Source organism: Mustela lutreola, chromosome X (assembly GCF_030435805.1).
Source record: "Mustela lutreola isolate mMusLut2 chromosome X, mMusLut2.pri, whole genome shotgun sequence".
NCBI classification, from domain to species: Eukaryota; Metazoa; Chordata; class Mammalia; order Carnivora; family Mustelidae; genus Mustela; species Mustela lutreola.
This window is the reverse complement of record NC_081308.1, coordinates 41,014,033-41,033,763: the sequence shown is the minus strand read 5'-3', so window position 1 is coordinate 41,033,763 and position 19,731 is coordinate 41,014,033. Positions and strand designations below refer to the sequence as shown.

The following is a 19,731-nucleotide window of genomic DNA, read 5'->3' as shown; positions in this document are numbered from 1 at the left end:
TCCCCACCTCTGCATTCTCTCCCTCCGGCAGAGCAGCTGGAGATAGGAGTTTGGGGAGGACATTGGTTTTGGAGTCAGGGAGAGAGCCAGGAGGCCGGGAGGGAGCAGGCCGGAAAGTACTGGAGCCTGGAGCCTGCCTTCAGCTGTTGTGGGTCACATGGGCTACTGTGGCGGTAACTGCCTGGGGCCGTCAGTGGCTGTTACTGCAAGGTGGCCTCCCTTAAGTGAAGGATTGTGTCCTATTCACTTCAAAAACCAGCCAAGCAACAGTAAAGCAAAGCACGGGCTGAGCAGACCACCCCTCGACAGGTGTGCAGAGTACTTTGTCAAATGTTCTTTCGGTGGCATTTAGATCCCCACTGTCCAGTACGAAGCCACAGGAGCCACAGCTGCCAGCCACGTCATCTCAGCCTGCAGTCAAAATCCAGATTATCACTGAGATTTCATACGTGCAATTTCTATAATAAACCTCTGCAACGTGGCACGCATTTTGCTATTGCAGCATCTCCCAACTCAGACTAGCCCTACTTCCGGTGTTCAGGAGCCCCTCATGGCTAGTGGCTACCCTACTGGATGGCCCAGATCCATCACTTCCTTCCCCGAGACCCCCATGATGCCCTGGGGACTCAGGCTGCTCGGTGAGAGCACTCAGGAAAGGCTTCCATGCTAGCGCACTGGAAGGGCAGTGTTACGAGGGGACTCTCTGTCCCGAAAGTGACACTAGTACCAGGAGTTGTGCGTTTTATTTCTTCATTTCTCACGTATTCGTGAGGCACCTGCTGTTGGCCTCAGGTCATAGCGGCCCACAGAGGTCAGAGTCTCACTGTCCTCATCTCCCTCCCCAGGCCCTGCCTGAGGTACCCCCAGTACTGTTAGAACTCCCTGCCAGTCACCCCTCAGGCCGACCGAGCCCCTCAGAGGCCTGGGCATTGTAAGGAACACAGAAAACCTATTTACCGTTGCTTTAGAAGGCTCCATTTTTTAAAGACCGCTTTATTGAGGTAAAATTTGCATACTATACAGTTCACCCTTTTGAAGTGTACAGTTAAATGGCTTTGGGTATGTTACATTACTAGCTTTTTAAATTGTGGTAAAATACGTATAACACAGTTGGCCATTTGAAGCATTTTAGGTGTATAATTCAGTGGCATTAAGTACATCCACATTGTTCATGCCACTGTCCCCACTGTTTCCAGATCTTTCTCATCATCGCAGAAAGAAACAATACCCTCCTCTCTCCTCTCTCCCAGCCCTTGATAACCTCTTTTCTACCACAAAACTTACTTTTTCTTGCTTTAAAAACCGAGCAGCAGCCTTGGGGCCCCCAAAAGAAGAGTTGTAGGGAAAGGATAGCCCTTAAGGAAGGGGGTTCTGGGCTGAGTGTGGTTCTTGGTGGCCCCCATAACTTGTTCCCGGAGCCAAATTCCTTGACAGAGGCCCACGTGACCAAGTTTACCAAGCTGCACTGCTTCCCCCTCCTGGAGACGGCACTCTTCTTCTTGATGTCCTGGAGCACCTTCCTTTTGGCGGAAGCCTGTGGCTTCACAGGTGGGTTTTCACTACCTGTGGGCTACCCTTCCCCTCCTGGCAGCCAGAGCTGTGCAAACTGGAGGGGACCTCGCGGAACTGTCCGGTGGCGTTCATTCAGCTCTCCCATAGCGTCTGCATGGAGGGTTGCTGAAGGAGGCTGGTGTTCTGCCTGAGGAATAGTTTTGTTTCCCAGAGCTACACATTTTTAAAGGATGAAGTTTATTGCTTCAAGCTCAGCTGTTTCTGAGTACTGGTTCCAGTTGCAAGCAGATGTTTAGCTGCAGAGGTTAATGAACATATTAACCTCTTAACAGTTATCATCCCTTAGATTGCTGCTTCTTTCAGGAACAGTAAAAAGCAACATACAAAATCTGTATCCTTGTAAGAGTAACTTTGTATCTACTCTGATGAATGTGAACACAGTTCATCCTTGTTTTGGCTCTAGTTTGTTTAATCATTATTTTTCAATGCTATGTGTTTATGATGCCAGTTTCATGTATTAGTACAAGTAACCTTGTGGTTGTAGTTCTTCCCATTCTCTCATCAAAAAAAAAAAAATCACTGAATTTTTCCACTAGAAAACTCAAGTGCAATTGCTATACATAATCCAGGTAGTTGGGAAGCCCTTTTAGTTCTCTTTTCAAAATAATGCAACATGTCTTTATAGGTAGCCTTATAATATACCCCACTTCTTTAAACTTTGGCAATTATCTGTAAAGGTCAAGGCACGGTCCAGGTGCATCAGTTGTCTTGCAAAACAAAATGGTTACCATTAATCCTAAATCAAGGTAACCAAGCCTTGGGAAAAAATGGCACAGTACTCCGGATCCATTTTGTCTGAAACCTTAGACCATGCACAAACAGAAAGCATTTGCTCGCAATTAAATTCATTGCTTCTAAGAACAGAGGAGAGCATGGCAAAAGGATATGATGGGTCCCATGGATATGAGGTGCCCCACAGCCTCTTTGAAAGAGTGAATGCTAAATGCCAAATTCAGTGGGAGTTTAGAGGGGAGAGAATGCCTTTAAAACTGGAGCAAGGAGGGAATTCAGGCACCTTGGCTTTGAAGGAAGACAGTCAGAAGAAGGGAAGGTTGGTATGAGTGGTGGGGGCAGGCCATAGGAAAACTTTCCAGACTGTTCCAAACTTTTGGTAATAGGAAACTTTCCAAACTGTTCAGGAAGCTGGATATATTGGGCTTGCCCACGTGAAGTTTTTGTTTCAGTGGGGATTTTTTTCCTGCTTCATTTTTTCCCCATTGATTCTTTTTTCTTTCTTTCTTTCTTTCTTTCTTTTTTTTTTTTTTTTTTAATCTCTCACCAGGCGTTGTGGCTGTCCTTTTCTGCGGAATCACGCAGGCTCATTACACCTACAACAACCTGTCCGTGGAGTCACGCAGTCGAACGAAGCAGGTGAGAGCAAGCCCTGGGTCTTCATGAGTCAGTTGTGCATACAAGGGAGGCGCCCCACAGAGTTTACGGCTTCCTTTTCCCATCCCGTGCAGCTCTTTGAGGTGTTACACTTCCTGGCAGAGAATTTTATCTTCTCCTACATGGGCCTGGCACTGTTTACCTTCCAGAAGCACGTTTTCAGCCCTGTGTTCATCATTGGAGCTTTTGTATCCTTTTTTTGGTTCTACTGTTTTGTCTGTGGACAAGTGACCACTGCTGGGGAAGCTATAATAAGAATTTCTGTTTGGGGTGGGTGACTGAGCCAGCGCTGGTTCGTGATGGTATTTTCCTGATGAGAAAAAAAAAAGGCTTACAAGGTTCATAAAACTCAATGGATTCAGTGGAAAGATCGGCTTTCATCTGAGGCTATCCTCTCTGCATGTTCTGTGTAACACAGTTTTCCTGTTAACCTGGTGCATGGCAGGTGGTAGCTTGTTTTATAGAACACCCTTCTTATTTATTTTTATTTATTTTCTTATTTATCTTAACTTATGTATTTATTTATTTATAAAGATTTTATTTAGTCATTTATTTTAGAGAGAGAAAAGAGCATGCATGTACCTCTGCATGCAGGGGGAGGGGCAAAGGGGGAGGAAGAGGGGGAAGCAGACTCTGCGCTGAGTCCCGACATGGCACGTGGGATGTAGGACCCCGAGACCGTGACCTGAGCTGAAATGAAAAGTCAGATGCTCAACCAACTGAGCCATCCAGGTGCCCCATAAAGCACCCTTCTTAGCAGATCTGCAAGTTGGCCACTGTGTCAGTCCCAGAATCATTTTTATTTCATTGCTACATGAATTCCAATCCAGAAGGTTTACAGTTTGGAAGACCTGAAGCTTCTGTTACTGCACAGTAACTGCAGTACTGTTACAACTGCACAGGCAGCCCTTCCTCATGCTGCCCAGAGAGGCCTGCCGGCAATGAATCCGCTTTCCCTGGAGCATACCGGCTGTGAGAGATCACAGTGGAGAAGACTCCCTTTATTTTTTTCCAAAAAAAAAAAGAAGAAGAAGAAAAAGGAGAGGAAGAAAAGACAAAATGGAAAAATACTTGGTTCCTTGACTTAGTTCCATGGTGAATGCAGTTTTTGGAAGGGAGACACTTCTCTGAAGAAAGGAGGGATGCGAATGCCCAGCTGTGGGTGGACAGCTCAGAGTTTTGCTCGCTTGGCCTCCGATCTTATTGTTTTCATTGACGTGAACTCCTCTGGGCCTTGGAATGGTAGCAGTTCAGCTCAGCCTAGATTTGTAAACACTGAGCCAGCGTCCCCTATTGCTGGGCCTTTACACTTGCTTTTTCTGAGACCTCATGGGTAACCTTTAAAAAATCAAAAAATAAAAAAAGGAGTGTTTTTCTCTTCTGGGCTTGAGGATCAAGGGATACTCACCAAGCAGCTGGATAGTGACTGTGGCTGGCCTATTGCTGTGAGGGGTCCTTCTGGTTAGAGTGTGATCTCCTTCACCTGGGGTTCTTTTGGATGGATTTACATACTCGCCAAGACTGACAGCTAAAAACCTGGAGGATCAGCGTTCTCATTCTTGCTCCAGAAAGACCTCACATGTCCTCTAGATCTGTATTCGGAGCACAGCATCTGGGGAGAGAGAGTGAGAGGAGCCCTTGTTTACAGAGGAGGGCCTTGCGGGGAGGGTGAGCTGGGGGTGGGAGGGAGCCCCCTGGGAGTCCCGCAGGCCCCTTACCACTTGAGGACCTTTGCATGGCTTCTGGGATAAAATGTGCTTTTTAAGCACTACCTGTTTCTTTCTGTTCGAAACAAAACAACACAACACAGAACCAGAGGGGTTGGGAGGGGCACAGATTGGAAAAAAAAAAAAAAAAGCAGCTAAAAGCAGAAAAACAGTCAGTCCTTTACCCTGGAGGAGGCAGAAGACAGTTCCGCCCTGGCTTGTGTCTGAAACAGCTGCAGCTTAGGCAGCTGGTGCTCGGCTGGCCCAGAAGCTCCCTGTTCTCGAGGCTCCCACGGCGGTTTCCTTCTGCGACCAGGGCAGCATGCAACTCTCTGCCAGACTCTAATCTAAACTCAGCAAGTGAGGGATAACCTGTTTCCCTGAATTCTTCGCTGTCCACAGCAGAGCTCCCCTTCCACACTCCCCCCATTTCCATGGCTCTTCCCTCTGGAAGACTTTTATGCCACTTAGGTAGAAAAATCTCCCCCTCCTGTTGAGTCTTAGGAGGGTTAGGAGTGCTCCTTCAGTGGCCCGAGTCCTTTGTGTGTCCGCACAAAGTGTCTCACTTGTAGCATCTTCCTGGTCCTTTCGGGCCCCTGCTCTCTACTTCTGACTGAAGCATATGCACTCTTACCCAGGACATTTGCTCTTTACCGTTTGACCTGGAGTGTAGGCGTTTGCTCTTCTTGTGACTTTCCTTCTCATGGAGCCCAAGCCACGATTCGCTCCTCTCAATGCACCCCCCACAACCCCTGCCATGGTGCCTGAGCTTATTTCTGGACTCATTTTTAGAGAGATGGAAAACTTGGTCCACATCAGTGTGATTAAATCAAGAAGTTGTAACAGAGATGCCTGGGTGGTTCAGTCGGTTAAGTGTCTGCCTTTGGCTCAGGTCACGATCCTGGGGTCCTGGGATCAAGCCCCGTATCAGGCTCTCTGCTCAATGGGGAGCCTGCCTCCCTCTCTCCCTCTGCCTCCCCCTCTTCCTCTGCCTCCTCCCCGCTGCTTGTGCTCTTGCTCTCATAGTCTCTCTCTCAAATAAATAAATAAAATCTTTAAAAAGAAGAAGTTACAACAGCCCATTTAAAAGGTTCGAAATGAACTCTGATGGGAACCAGAATGCTGGGAAAGCTGTCTAACTGAATCCCTACTTGCTGCTGAGACTTGTTTCAGGGGAGGCTGGACAGCTTGGCTGCCTCATGTGACCATGCTGGTCTTTGTGCAGTTATCTCCTGGTCATGAGGGATCACAGCATCACTAACATTCTCTGTTCTGCCAGAGGCTCTGGGAAGTTGCCTTTCTAGAAAGCTGTTGGGTCCTTAACCTCCACCTGGTGGTCAGGTCGCCATCTTCCTGGGCAGAGCTGCGCACATCTACCCGCTCTCCTTCTTCCTCAACTTGGGCAGAAGGCACAAGATTGGCTGGAACTTTCAACACATGATGATGTTTTCAGGTAAAAAACCGTACACGTCAAGAAAAATGAGTTTTATTCGGCAGGAATGCTAGCATGATTAAAATATCACCAATAAGGTCCACGAAGAGCCAGAAGTTCAGACACCTGGTTCTTTTGTATCCCTGCAGTGCTGGGTAGGCTGACATACATGCTAGAGTTAACTCTGGTTTTGCAAGCTATACTACCAAATGTGAACATTCTCCCCCAAAATAGCCACATCTTCATTTTTATCTCTACCACCCATGGGACCTATAGGTATACAAGTATTTAAAGTGCTTGATTATTTTCTGATCGGTATTCATAACCCTTAATCTTCCAGAAGGGCTCCAGACTTAAAATTTCTAGGTCTTTAATGAGAAAGAATACAGGACAGGTCGCTCAGTACCTCCCAGCTGCGGTATCCAGTCTTGTAAAATAATGAAATTGAGCTACTTAGTTGAGGTTCCTCCCAGCTCCAACTTTCTCTGAAGCATAAAACAACACAAAACCAACCAAACCGAAAAACCACTTGCATAAGCAAGATGAGCCCCACACTGGAAATTAACAGCTGTGATAGTGCTGTTTGATCTACACTGTCTCCCACATCCACCACCCTCCCCTGCCACCCCATAAAGCTCAGAAGTGTGCAGAAGCCACCAAGGGAACAAAGGACAGTAAAATATGCAGAGGTAAAGGAAGGAGAGAGCAGCTGGCCTGAGCTGATGGTGCAGTAAGCGTGCAGTGAGCGTCAGTCATCATGGATGAGACCCAAGTTAGAGGGTCTTTGTAGAGCAGAGGGAGAAGATGGTGGGGCCGCCGGAGGCCACAGGGATCCTTAAAATTACCTCTGTTTTCTGTGGGGGATGGGGAGGAACTGCGCAAGAGGCAAAGTGAGTAGCAGCCCTTGACTGCAACGTGGTGGTTCTCGTGGGGGAGGGGGATGTCAGAGTCTTCTGGAACTCTCTGGGCAACAGGCACTGCACCGCGAAGCAGTTGCTCTGTCTGGTGCTTGCTTACCTCTGCACTGAAACAGGCCACCTGCTGCAGTGAGTGCATCCTCTTTATAATGCAGCACTCTGGGTTCTGGAGGGGACAAAGACTGCTTCCTTGCCAGACTCCCAGTCTGATGTGGGGGAGGCAGGTGAGCAAAGAGCTAACTTCCTCTGGAGGGAGCGTGACACACTGCAATCAAGATGGGGAAGAGGAGGGCCTGGGGCCATCTTTACCAAGGGGGCAGTCTTCGTTCTGGGTTTGCCAGAAATGAGTCTCGTGAGGCAGCAGGTTGGACAATCAGGAGAGCGTTGCCAGGCTTTTTCCAGGAAGGGCAGCAGTGTGCTTTCGCTGTAAGACACAGGGGCTAATGCAGAAAGAGGGTCAGATTGGATGGGGGAAATTGCATCTAGGCTGCTGGGAGCTCAGGTGGCATCAGAACCACCTGTTGGGCTGGTTAGAGGCCCTCGAGGGGCCCCACCGCCAGCGTGTTTCTGCAGGTAGAGGGGCCCCAGGAATGGGCACTTCTCATGTATTCTTGGCTGCTTCTGCTACTGCTGCTAGTGGTTTGAGGACCACACTTTGAGAACCACTGTTGGAGTCTGGATCCCAAGGAAGCCCCATTGCTGTGCCCAAGAGGTTGGGCTTGACTCGAGAGCAGTCGGGCAACTTTAGAGGTTTCTGAGAAAGGCATGCCAAGGTCCTCCTTCCATATCAAGAAAGGGCTGCTGGAAAAGAGCGAGGCCAGCTGGAGATAACTCTACCTGGATAAATTTAAAGTATGTGCATTATTTTCTGTACTAAAAGACTGCGACGTACACAGCTATTTAAAGATACCATCTCCTGTAAAAGTTACTTCCTGCTGGGAGCAATCTCACCATTGAAAGGAACTCAGCTCTTTAAAGTGATGAAAAATCCAAGGCTTCTCTATTGTACAGCATACAGTGTTTACCTGATAAAATCAAGACGACTGTAGCACAGGTTGTCTCTCTCTGACCCCCATGCTTTGTTCTTGGAGACAGCATCCTTTTAGAGGCTTAAATATTGATTATTGACAATGGTGGCTGTCGGTGTTCTAGATGTGCCTAAGTGTCTCCCTAGCACAGATTAATAGAAAACATTAACTTTGTTTTTTCATGTCATTTTTGGGGAGTCATTCTGCAGTAAATTGTGAAGTTCTCAGATTAGCGAATTTGCAAAATTATCAGGAAAGGTAGGAAACTACACAAACAGATACAGTGCGTATAACTTTTCTTGCTCTCATACAACATACACAGTTGTCGTGTGCCCCCCCTCCCACCGCTGGTGAAGAGGAGCTCATGCCAGGTATCTGTTGAAGACCATGGAGTCACTCTTTACTTTAAAACAAATGAGTGTGCTTTGAAAAAGGAACAAAAGAGCTTAGAATGGCAAACATTAAAATATGGACGTTTAATCTTTTTTTTAAAAACAAACAATACTGGGGCGCCTGGGTGGCTCAATGGGTTAAAGTCTCTGTCTTCAGCTCAGGTCATGATCCCAGAGTCCTGGGATCGAGCCCCACATCGAGCTCTCTGCTCCATGGGGAGCCTGCTTCCCCCTCTCTCTCTCTGCCTATTTGTGATCTCTGTCTGTCAAATAAATAAATAAAATCTTAAAAAAAAACCCAATATTTTATTAAATATAACATAAGTAAAATCTAATGCAAAATAAAAATATGAGAACTCACATAAAAGAAGAACAAATATTTGTGAATATATATTAAGAATATTCACAATTGTTTCAATTCCTTTGTGAGTGTTGCGCTATGTAGATCAAAACATACGCTTTTAAAATTAAAGGTAAGAATATAACTTAACTGCATTAAGTTCATTTCTATTTGGCGGGGTTTTTGCTTGTTTTGTTTTTTTAGTCAAGTTGACACACAATGTTTATGTTAGTTTCAGATGTAAACATAGTGATTCAACTTCCCTATGGGTTGTGTTGTACTCATTCTAAGTATTTGGTGCCTAATCTTAATGCCTGTTAATGTGGGTGAAGGGTCAGCGAACTGTAGTCCTGGGGTCCAGTCTGGCTGCTGTCTGTTGTCATACACGCCACGGCTCAGAATGGCTTTTACCGATGGACATCTACAGTCCGAGTCATGAGAGGAGACACTGACTTTGAAATCCAATCAGGTGAAATCTCATCCTCGAAGAGAATCCCACTGTTTGCATTAACGCACCTATATTACAACAAACTGTACTCAGTTATTATGAATCCATTCTTGGTTTTTGTCGATAAGATTTTGTGGGAATCTGTTTTTTTCTCTTATACATCAGTACCTGCACAGTATTCTTTACTTTTTCCCCCCTTACCCCATAAAGCCTAAGATCTCTAATATCTGACCATTTACAGAAAAAGTTGCCAGCCCCTGATGTAGATCAAGTTATGTCGTTGCTTCTCTGTGTGGCTTTGCTAAGGAAATGCTGACCTGCTCTGTGGTTCATGGCACAGAAGCCACAAATATGCATTTGCCACATTCATACCTAGCCTGCTACTTCCATTTATGATGGGATCAGACCTAGAGAGCTTATGTTTTTATTTTTTATTTACATTTCTTTTTACTTCATGTTCCTAGCAAAACTATTTTAGCAATAAGAGCGTGTTGTTGTCCTGGAATGGGCCACACAAAATAGTGCAGTGTTCTCCTTACATTATGGACATTTTGAAGAAAAAAAAAAAGTCCAACAGGAGAAAACCATATGCCCTTAAGTTTCTTCTTTCCAAATGAGACAGCATGTGGGGTCCAGCCATTAGCCCCAAGTGGCAACAGTGCATTCGAGGACACACATTTGGCCTTGTAACCAAATCTTCTTCTCCGGTCCCTGCAGGCCTCAGGGGGGCCATGGCATTTGCACTGGCCATCCGAGACACAGCATCCTATGCCCGCCAGATGATGTTCACGACCACGCTCCTCATTGTCTTCTTCACCGTTTGGGTCATTGGTGGAGGCACGACGCCCATGTTGTCGTGGCTTAACATAAGGTCAGTTTGAAACCATGGTCAGTTTTGTGTCTAACTGGATCACTTGTGCCCACCCTGGTGCAGGTGTGTGTGTGTGGTGGGGGAGACAGCTTAGTGTGTGGAAGGTTCTTAACAGGGTTATGTTGGGTTGGGTTTGGGGGAGGGATTGAAAATAAAAAGCAATGAGTAAAAATTCAGAATATTGACTTTTCCATGAGAAAAAAAGAAGGTGGGTGTGAAAATTTCTGTCAGTATGACAACACAAGGCCTTAGAAACACCTGGACCTTCCTAGAACAGTGACACTAGGGCAAGAATTCCAAAGTCTTAAAGCTGCAGGCAGGAGAACAGATGCCACTGCCGGCAAAGTCAGGCAGTGCACATTCCTGTGAAATCACACCTCTGGCCTTCAGAGCCACCTCATCCACCAGAAACAGAAAGAGGCAATTCGAGTTTTGTTTCTAGGAGGAAACTGTTTGATCTGTTTCTTGCTGAGGCGTACCAAAGAGGTGATATTTCCTGTGTCACCATCCTCTGTTGCAGCCTCATGTATGTCCCCTGCCTGTGGTTTTGCAACTCAGTCAGGACTGAGAGCCCTGACCAAAATTTGATTTTTTGTTTTTTAAGAGCGTTTGAAGCCCAGAGGGGCTGGCAAGCTCCAGCACATTAGGGTAAGGAGGGCACTGGAACAGAGGTCAGGCGTCCCAGAGCCCAGCTCTGGCTCTGGTTCAAGGCAAGCCCTTCACATGTCTTTGGGCCTCAGCATGCCAGCAGACCTTCTGCAGTCCCTTCAGCTCTCAGTGGGTGTGCTTTGCTCATGGGAGGCACCCCCACCACCTCCATCCATTTTGGAGTGTGCAGAGGGTGAATGTGATCAGGAGACAAGGCTCTCTGCGCGCGTGGGTGTGAAGAGGAATTCTCTGGAAAGCCACAAGGTGGCGATGTTTTTCTGTTTTTCTTTCTCTGCCAGCTTTTAATTCACATTCCCTTCTCTGGAATATAGAATGCCCAGACAACTGCCACAGAGCCTACCTTAGCTGGCGGGGGGGACGGGACTGGAATTTGGGAGAAAACTGGAGTTGGAGAGACCTCCGTAACCCATCAAGGACTTTTGTCTTGATGGCAGGCAGAGATTCCTGGGCTCGGCCTCTGCCAGCTGCACCGTTTCTGGCCTGGCAAGCCTCAGCCTCACATCCTCAAGGGTCTGCAGAAGCTACTCAGGGCTGATCAGTGGCAGGTCCCATAATAGATAACACTTGTGTGACACAGGCGTTGTACAAGATGCTGCACCTGTATTAAGACAATCTTCACAACATTCGGTAGAGAAGCTACAACCATGCTCTTCATTTTAAAGTTGACAGAACTGAGGCCCAGAGAAATAACTTGCCCAGGTCACAAAGCTTTTGGGGGATGGGCTGGGATTTGGGCCCCGGCAGTCTTGGCACCCAGTCCACAGGCTGAACTGCTGTGTCCGACCGCCTGTGAGAAGGTGGATAGTGTTGGGCACCTCTGTGTCGTGAATTTGGGATGACCAGAACTTTGAGTTCCTGGTATGAATCTCAAGAGTTGTATTACGGAAAATAATTCATCCTGGGAATATGAACCTAAAGAAGAAAATGGACGGCTTTTTGGCTCTAAACCTGACACATATAATGGTACCATCTTTGTTCTGTGTTAAAGGTAAGAAAGGAGGTTTACCCGGCACACAGATGAGAATCTTTAAGAATCTCAAGATTAAGGGTGCCTGGGTGGCTTAGTTGGTTGGGTGTCTGCCTTCGGCTTGGGTCATGATCCTAGAGTCCTGGGACAGAGCCCCACATTGGGCTCCCTGCTCAGTGGGAAACCTACTTCTCTCTCTACCACTCCCCTGCTCTCTCACTCTATCATTCTCTCAAATAAATTAAATCTTTTTTTTAAAAGGTTTTATTTATTTATTTGACAGAGATCACAAGTAGGCAGAGAGGCAGGCGGGGATGGGGGGAAGCAGGCTCCCCGCTGGGCAGAGAGCCCGATGTGGGTCTTGATCCCAGGACCCTGAGATCATGACCTGAACCGAAGGCAGAGGCTTAACCCACTGAGCCACCCAAGCACCCCTCAAATAAATTAAATCTTTTTTTAAAAAAAAAAAGAATCTCAAGACTGACCTCTGAGATTACTTTCTGTTCCTATTTGTCTGGTCACTCAGTAGGTACCTGGATGTTCAGAGCCTGATTAAATCATGTTGATTTTTTCATCCTGGTTTATAGGCCCTCCCACACACTACACACATGTATAGGCAAATAATTTCCCACCAATTGGAGAGTTGACTTGTGACATTTTACTCTTCCGATAACCCTTTTCCAAATTGGGCCACTCAGATTGTCCTTTCCAGAACTGAGAGTGTGTGTAGCTTTCCCTGAGGCACATAAGCTGTATATACAAATATAATAACTTTATCATCATGGAAAATCCATGTAACATACGGATAGCACCTAGAACATAGCAGCTAGTGAGTGCCCAGAGAGGAATCGGGAAATGATGATGTGTATGACTGGGCATAGGAGAGATCTCATTTCTCCACATCCTCGCCAGTATTTGGTGTTATCACTCTTCTTTTTTTTTTTTTTTAAGATTTTATTTATATTTGACAGACAGAAAGCACAAGTAGGCAGAGAGGCAGGCAGAGAGAGGAGGAAGCAGACTCCCTGCTGAGCAGAGAGCCCAGTGCGGGGCTTGATCCCTGGACCCTGGGATCATGACCTGAGCCGAAGGCAGAGGCTTTAACCCACTGAGCCACCCAGGTTCCCCTGTTACCACTCTTCTTCATTGTAGGTCTAATAGGTGTGTGGGTGTACCTCCCTGTGGCCTCACTTTACATTTCTCTAATAACTAATGATATCAAGCATCTCTTTGTGTGCTTATTGGCCATTCTTGTATCTTCTCTGATGAAACACCTGCTGAAACTCTTTGTTTTCTAATCAGATTGTTTGGGTTTTTTAAATTGAGTTTTGAATTCTTTATTATAGATACTAATCTTCTGTCAGAGATGTGGTTTGTAAGTATTTTCTTCGAGGTTGTGGCTTGTCTTTTAATCCTTTTAGTAGAGTCTACCATAAAACACAAGTTTCAGTTTTGAGGGAGTGCCATTTATCATTTTTTTTTTCTTTTATGCACCGTGTCTTTGGTGTTACATCTAAGGACTCTCTGTCAAGCCCTAGATCCTGATTTCTTCTGTGTTATCTTCTAAAAGTTTTTTAGTGTTCTGCTTGACATTTAAGTCTGTGGTCCATCTTGGGTTGATTTTTATATAAGATACAGGTTTAAGTTAAGGTTTTATCTTATTTGCCTAAGACTATCCAGTCGTTCTGGCAATATGTTTAAAACACTGGTCTTGGGGCAGCTGAGTGGCTCAGTCATTAAGCGTCTGCCTTCGGCTCAGGTCGTGATCCCAGGGTTCTGGGATCGAGCCCCACATCAGACTCTCTGATCCGCAGGCAAACTGCTTCTCCCTCTCCCTTTGCTGCTCTCCCTGCTTGTGCTCCCGCTCTCTCTCAAATAAATAAATAAAATCTTCAAAAAAAAAAAAAAACTAGTCTTACTCCATTGAATTACTTTTCCTCCTTTGCCAAAAATCAGTTGGCTGTATACACGTGGGTCTGTTTGTGTTCTGCTCCACTGATGAATGCATTCAACCCTCCACCGGGACCACATTGTCCTGATAGCTATTGTTACGTAATAAACTTTAGCATCATGTGGGGCAAGGCCTCCCATGTTATTCTTTTTTCAAAATTGTCATAGCTATTCTAGTTCCTTCCCATATATATTTTAGAATAACCTTGTCTATCTCTAAGAAAAAAAAAGTCACTGAAATTTTCACAGGAATTGTGTTAAACCTATATATCAGTTTGGGGAGAATTGCCATCTTTATTATGTTGACTCTTCCAATTCATGAATGTGTCATGTTTCTTCATTTATTTAGATTGTATGGTTTTCAGGATACAGTGCCTGTCCATGGTTTGTTAGATTGTTTTTTTTTTTTAAGATTTTATTTATTTGACACACAGAGAGAGAAACCACAAGTAGGCAGAAAGGCAGGCAGAGAGAGGGCAGAAGGCAGAGAGCCTGATGGGGGACTCGATCCCAGGACCCTGAGATAATGACCTGAGCCGAAGACAGAGGCTTAACCCACTGAGCCATCCAGGTGTCCTGGTTTATTAGATTTATATCGAAGTATTTCTTCTTTCTTGAGCAATTATAAATACTGTTCTATATTTTTTTAAGATTTCATTTATTTGACACAGAGAGAGATCACAAGTTAGGCAGAGAGGCAAAGAGAGAGGAGGAAGCAGGCTCCCTGCTGAGCCGAGAGCCCAATGTGGGGCTCCATCCCAGGACCCTGAGATCATGACCTGAACTGAAGCCAGAGGCTTAACCCATGAGCCACCTAGGTGCCCCAAAGGTTTTATTTATTTATTTGACAGAGCACAAGTAGGCAGAGCAGTAGGCAGAGAGGGAAGAGAGAGAGAAGTAGGCTCCCCTCTGAGCAGAGCCTGATGTGGGGCTTGACCCCAGAACCCTGGGATCATGACCTGAGCCGAAAGCAGACGCTTAATGACTGAGCCACCCAGGTGCCCCAAGACCAGATGCTTTACGGACTGAGCCACCCAGGCTCCCCACTATTCTATCTTTCCAGTCTCCATGTGTTCACTGCTAGGATATAGAAATACAATTGGTTTTTGGTTTTTGTTTGTTTTTTAGAGAGGGAGGCAGGGAGAAGAGTAGAGGGAGGGAGAGAGATAATTTCCAACAGGCTCCACGCCCAGCATGGAGCCAGATGCAGGGCTGGATCCCACGACTCTGAGATCATGACCTGAGCTGAACCCAAGAGTTAGACACTTAACCGGCTGCGCCACACAGGCAGCCTGGTTTTTCTATGTTGATCTTGTATCCTGTGACCACACTGAACTCATTTATTAGTTCTAGGAGGGTTTGGTTTGGTTTTTAACTTACATGAGATTTTCTACATAGGCCATCACATCATTTGCAAACAGAGGCACTTTTATTCCTTTCTTTCCAACCAGTGTACCTTCTATTTCCTTTTCTTGACTCACTGCTCTGGCTAGGACTTCTAGTTTGACGTTGAAAAACAGTGCCATGAGCCGACATCCTTGCCTTGTTTCCAGTCTTAAGGAGAAAGCATTTAGTCTTTCACTAATAAGTGTAACATTAAGCTGTCGGGTTTTTGTAGATGTTTATCATCATTAAGTTGAGGGAATTTCTGTCAGTTGCTAGGTTTTTGAGTGTTTTTGTTCTTATCATGAAGAGGTGTTGAATTTTATCAAATGCTTTTTCTGTATCTATTGATATGATCATATTTTTCTTGTTTAGCTTGTTAATATGGTAGGTTACATTGATTAATTTTCTTTTTTCTAAGAGAGAGAGTACATACACGAGTGGGGGAGGGGCAGAGAGAGAGAGAAAGAATCTTAAGCAGGCTCTACACCCAGTGTGGAGTCCAATACAAGACTTGATCTCAAGACCCTGAGATCATGACCTGAGCTGAAATCAGGAGTCAGGTGCATAACTGACTGAGCCACCAAGGCACCCCCCTTTTTCTGAAGTAATTTTCAAATATTTAACCAGTCTTACTTCCCTAAAACAAACCCCAGTTGGTTATGGTGTATAAATTTTTTATATATTGCTGAATTATATTAGCTATTATTTTCTTAAAGATTTCTGTGCTCTGTGTTCATGAGGGATATTAGTTTACCATTTTCTCTTTTTTCGGTACTGCCTTTTTCTATTTTTCTATTTTCCTTTTTCTATTCTATTTTGTACTGCCTTTTTCTATTTTACCAATCTGACATTGGTATCAGAGTAATCTGACCTCACAAAACGAGCTGGGATGTGTTCCTTACTCTTCTGTTTTCTGGAAGACATCGTGTAGAATTTGTGTTAACTCATCTTGGAAGCTTAATGGAATTCTCCAGTAAAACCATCTGGTCCTGGAGACTTCTTTTTCAAGAGTTTTCAAATTGTGAAGGCAATTTCTTTAATAGTTACAGGGCTTTTAAGATGATCTCTTTCATAGGGCACCTGGGCTCAGTTGATTAAGCATCCAGCTCATGATTTCAGCTCACGTCATGGTCTCAGGGTCATGGGTTTGAGCCCCACATTAGGCTCCATACTCAGCGGGGAGTCTGCTTGAGATTCCCTCTCTCTCTCTCTCCCCTCACTCGCATGCTTGCTCTCTCTCTCTCTCTCTCTCTCTCTCAAATCAATCTTTTTAAAAAATTATCTGTTTCATATTTGGTGAACTGTGGTAGTTTGTGAAATTGGTCCTGTTTCATCTGAGTTGTCAAATTTATGTTGTTTGTAGCATTACCTTATTATTCTTTTCATATCTGTGACATATCTAGTAACACTCCTTGTTTCATTCCTGATATTGGAAATTTATATCTCCTCTCTTTTTTTCTTTCAGTCTGCTACAGGTTTGTCAATGTTATTGATCTTTTCAAAGAACCAGCTCTTTGTTTCATTGATTTCCTATATTGTTCTTCTTCTCTCCATGTCTTTGATTTCTGCTCCTATCTTTATTCTTTTCTGCTTTCTGTCCAGCTCTGCCCAGACAGCATAATGAAGCAAATAGGTAAACAACAATTTTGGTGTCAATACTTTGCATTTTCCAGATTTGTTTAAATAGTGATTGTCTAAGTATAGAGACTGACATTTATAGAGATTACATGAAAAGAAATTCCCTCAGAAATAAAGTAATGAGATTCATTGGTTTCTCTGGCCTGTGGTTTCTGATGTTACTTCATGAATATGAATCATTTATGTGAACCAGGTTCTTATTCTAAAATTCTTCAGAAACCCCCTGAAGTTCAGTGTGGTGTTTTGACCTCTATGACCTAAGTAAAATCAACACCTACCTGTTCCTTATTTCTCCAGGCTACGGACAGAGGCCCTTAGGAGGTGTTAAGTGGCTGCTCAGAAGTCAGAAGCCCAGGGTGGGATTCCAAGTTCCACCATAAATAATGAGGAGTTAGTTGTGATTTTTAACCATGGCTAAGTTCTAGTCTGTGTGTAAAGTAAAAATGAACGTGACCCAGATCCAGAGCCAGGTTACTGCTTTCCAGAAATCCAACGTATCTTTTTAAAATCAGTATGTGGTGATTGATACTTTAAAATATGATGGCGAGACGCTCAAATTGTTTTCTGGTAATGCACAAACTACATATTTTTCTTAGTCCCTTGAGCAGATATTGTTATTCACACAGGACGTAATGTTGGCAATTTAACAAGGTGACCACAGGACTGTTTCAGCAAAGGAGCCTGGTATGTGTGCAGAGCACATTTGGCAGCATGGTGGCTCTTTGGAGCCGCCAGCTTCAGGTGACACACACATGAGATGGTGGTGAAGGTGGGGTCGGAATGGCACATGCCCAGGCATCCGGGTAGCCCTCACACCCCACAACGCAGCCGTGCAGACACCCCAGGACAAGGAAGGACATTCTGCTCAGTATAATCCTGTTAGACTGAGAATTTACAACTTGCCAGATACTGTGAAGAGTAAAGGTAGGGAGAAGCCCTGAGCTCTTTATGTAATAGCATTTGTAACTGGATATTTGAAGAGTTTGTAAGGACGCCAGCGTGTAATTGTAGGATGGATCCCGGGGCGTCTGGGTGGCTCGGTTGGTTGGGTGTCCGACTCTTGGTTTTGGCTTAGGTCATGATTTCAAGGTCGTGGATGGAGCCCCATGTTGGGCTCAGCGTTAAGTCTGCTTGGGTTTTTCTCTTCCTTTCCCTCCGCCCCTCCTCCCCCCCTCAAATAAATAAATCTTTGTTTTTTGTTAAGGGTGGATACTGTGAGGTGAAGAACTGGGGCTCTGGGGTCTAAGAGCCTCAGCCACAATCTTGGTTCCACCATTTTCTACTTTTGTGACCTTGGGCAACTTATTTACCTCTTTGACTCAGTTTCCTCACCCATTTAGATGGGGACAGTAGTGCAAGGATAAAATAAATGTGATAAAGAATTCTCTCATGAATCGTACCATCTGAAAAAGAAATAAAGGTACCATCTGGCACATAGTAAGCATTTAGTATCTTTTAGCTATTAATTATTATATATTATGTATGTTATATATAACTTTATTATGTTATCATTACAAATCATAATATCAGTACTACTCCCATTGCTATTATTATTATCAGTGAATCTTACCTTAATGGAGTCCAGTTTGCTTTTCTGGAATTGGTTACAATTTTTCAGTAGTATAGTAAAATAGAAAATCTGCTATAAGTCACATTCTGAGCAGGTGACTTGTTAAGGTACCCCTTAGGAGGCATAGCTCATTCTCACTTGCAGATTCCCAGGGATTTCGGTAGAGTAAGAAGTTGGGCATTGTCTAGCACAGTGTTTTTCCACCTTGTTTTCATTGTTGTTCCCCTACAAGGAGCCCTTCAAAAATGTTTTTCTCCCGATTACCTCTTCCAGTGAAATCTTAATACCACAGATCTAGAAAAAAAAAAAAATAGCACAGATCTGCTGTAGACTTGTTTATGTAGGATCATGCTTTAGAGGGTATAAAGCATTGTAATGTCTAAAACTTTTTGTCTCACAAGAACCAATCTTCACACCCATGGGGACAGTGCCACCCCCAACTGAAAATACATGATTTAGTGCAGTGGTTCTCAATTGAGGGCAGTTTGCCACCCAGGGACCATTTGGCAATGTCTGGAGATAAAATTTTGAGTTGCCTCAACTGGGTAGGGGGCTGCTACTGGTATCTTGGGAGGTAAAGGCCAGGGCCTGAAGTGTCAGTAGTGCCAAGATCATGAAACACTGCTCTTAGTCTGATGGCAAGGTTCAGATGTACCTGAATACAACCCAGAAATTGTTAAAGCAGGTACGAAGGGACCATGTCATCTCTAAGGCACAAGAGAAAGAGAAGAGCAGAAGTTGAGTTCCTGACCTTCAGGAACCCTTGGACAACACAGTTTACTTGTGTCCCAAGAAAAAAAAAAAAGCCATCTTTGTCTTCTTAAGTATTGTTGCTGTTTTCAACAATATGGTGCTTTTTGCTCTTTCTGTCGAATATGTGTCAAAATATGTGTAAACACTTCAAATACGTGTTTCATAACAACTTTGTTTTCTGTTTTTCCTATGGATGTACCTTGTGCTATGGAACAGGTGAATTCCTGAAAACTTGTATAAATTCATTTTCCACGAGCTACATGTATTCCTCTGGTTTCCTTACGTGATCTTTTGAGAGGCTTCCTTTCCTTCTCAATTGATCCTCATTGGGCCTAGCTCCTAACATTGTTGCTTTAAATTTAAATTTAGCAGCCTCTCTGGGTTTGAGAGAATAGGTAGAGTTTCCAAGAGGGCACAGATCTCTCTTCAGAGTGAGTCCGCCTGTTCCTTGATGGGCGTGGTCCAGGTCCTGTGCCCAGCGCTCCTGGCTCCCTTGTGCTCCCTGTCACACTCATGTTCCCTTCTGCTGCTGCCCAGAGTTGGCGTCGAGGAGCCGTCTGAAGAGGACCAGAACGAACTGCGCCGGCAGTACATCAGGTGACATGAAGAAATCCTCAGAAACAAATTAACTGGGCCTGGCTTTTCTCCTCCTTCTAACCTGACGTGTTTCTCTTGATGACGTTTTGTCTCTTTTTTCCGTCCT

The 19,731-nt window shown here is 44.7% G+C and overlaps 1 protein-coding gene across 1 annotated transcript in view; it reads left to right on the top strand.

The window, feature by feature from the left end:
* The window catches only part of SLC9A7 (solute carrier family 9 member A7), a 138,133-nt gene that overhangs the window by 84,496 nt on the left and 33,906 nt on the right, over window positions 1-19,731 (top strand). Inside the window, exons 8-13 of the mRNA XM_059158749.1 lie at window positions 1,443-1,548; window positions 2,855-2,943; window positions 3,036-3,149; window positions 6,009-6,120; window positions 9,942-10,095; window positions 19,566-19,625. Of these exons, the coding sequence (XP_059014732.1) occupies window positions 1,443-1,548; window positions 2,855-2,943; window positions 3,036-3,149; window positions 6,009-6,120; window positions 9,942-10,095; window positions 19,566-19,625 (635 nt within the window). The remainder of the gene's footprint in view (window positions 1-1,442; window positions 1,549-2,854; window positions 2,944-3,035; window positions 3,150-6,008; window positions 6,121-9,941; window positions 10,096-19,565; window positions 19,626-19,731) is intronic.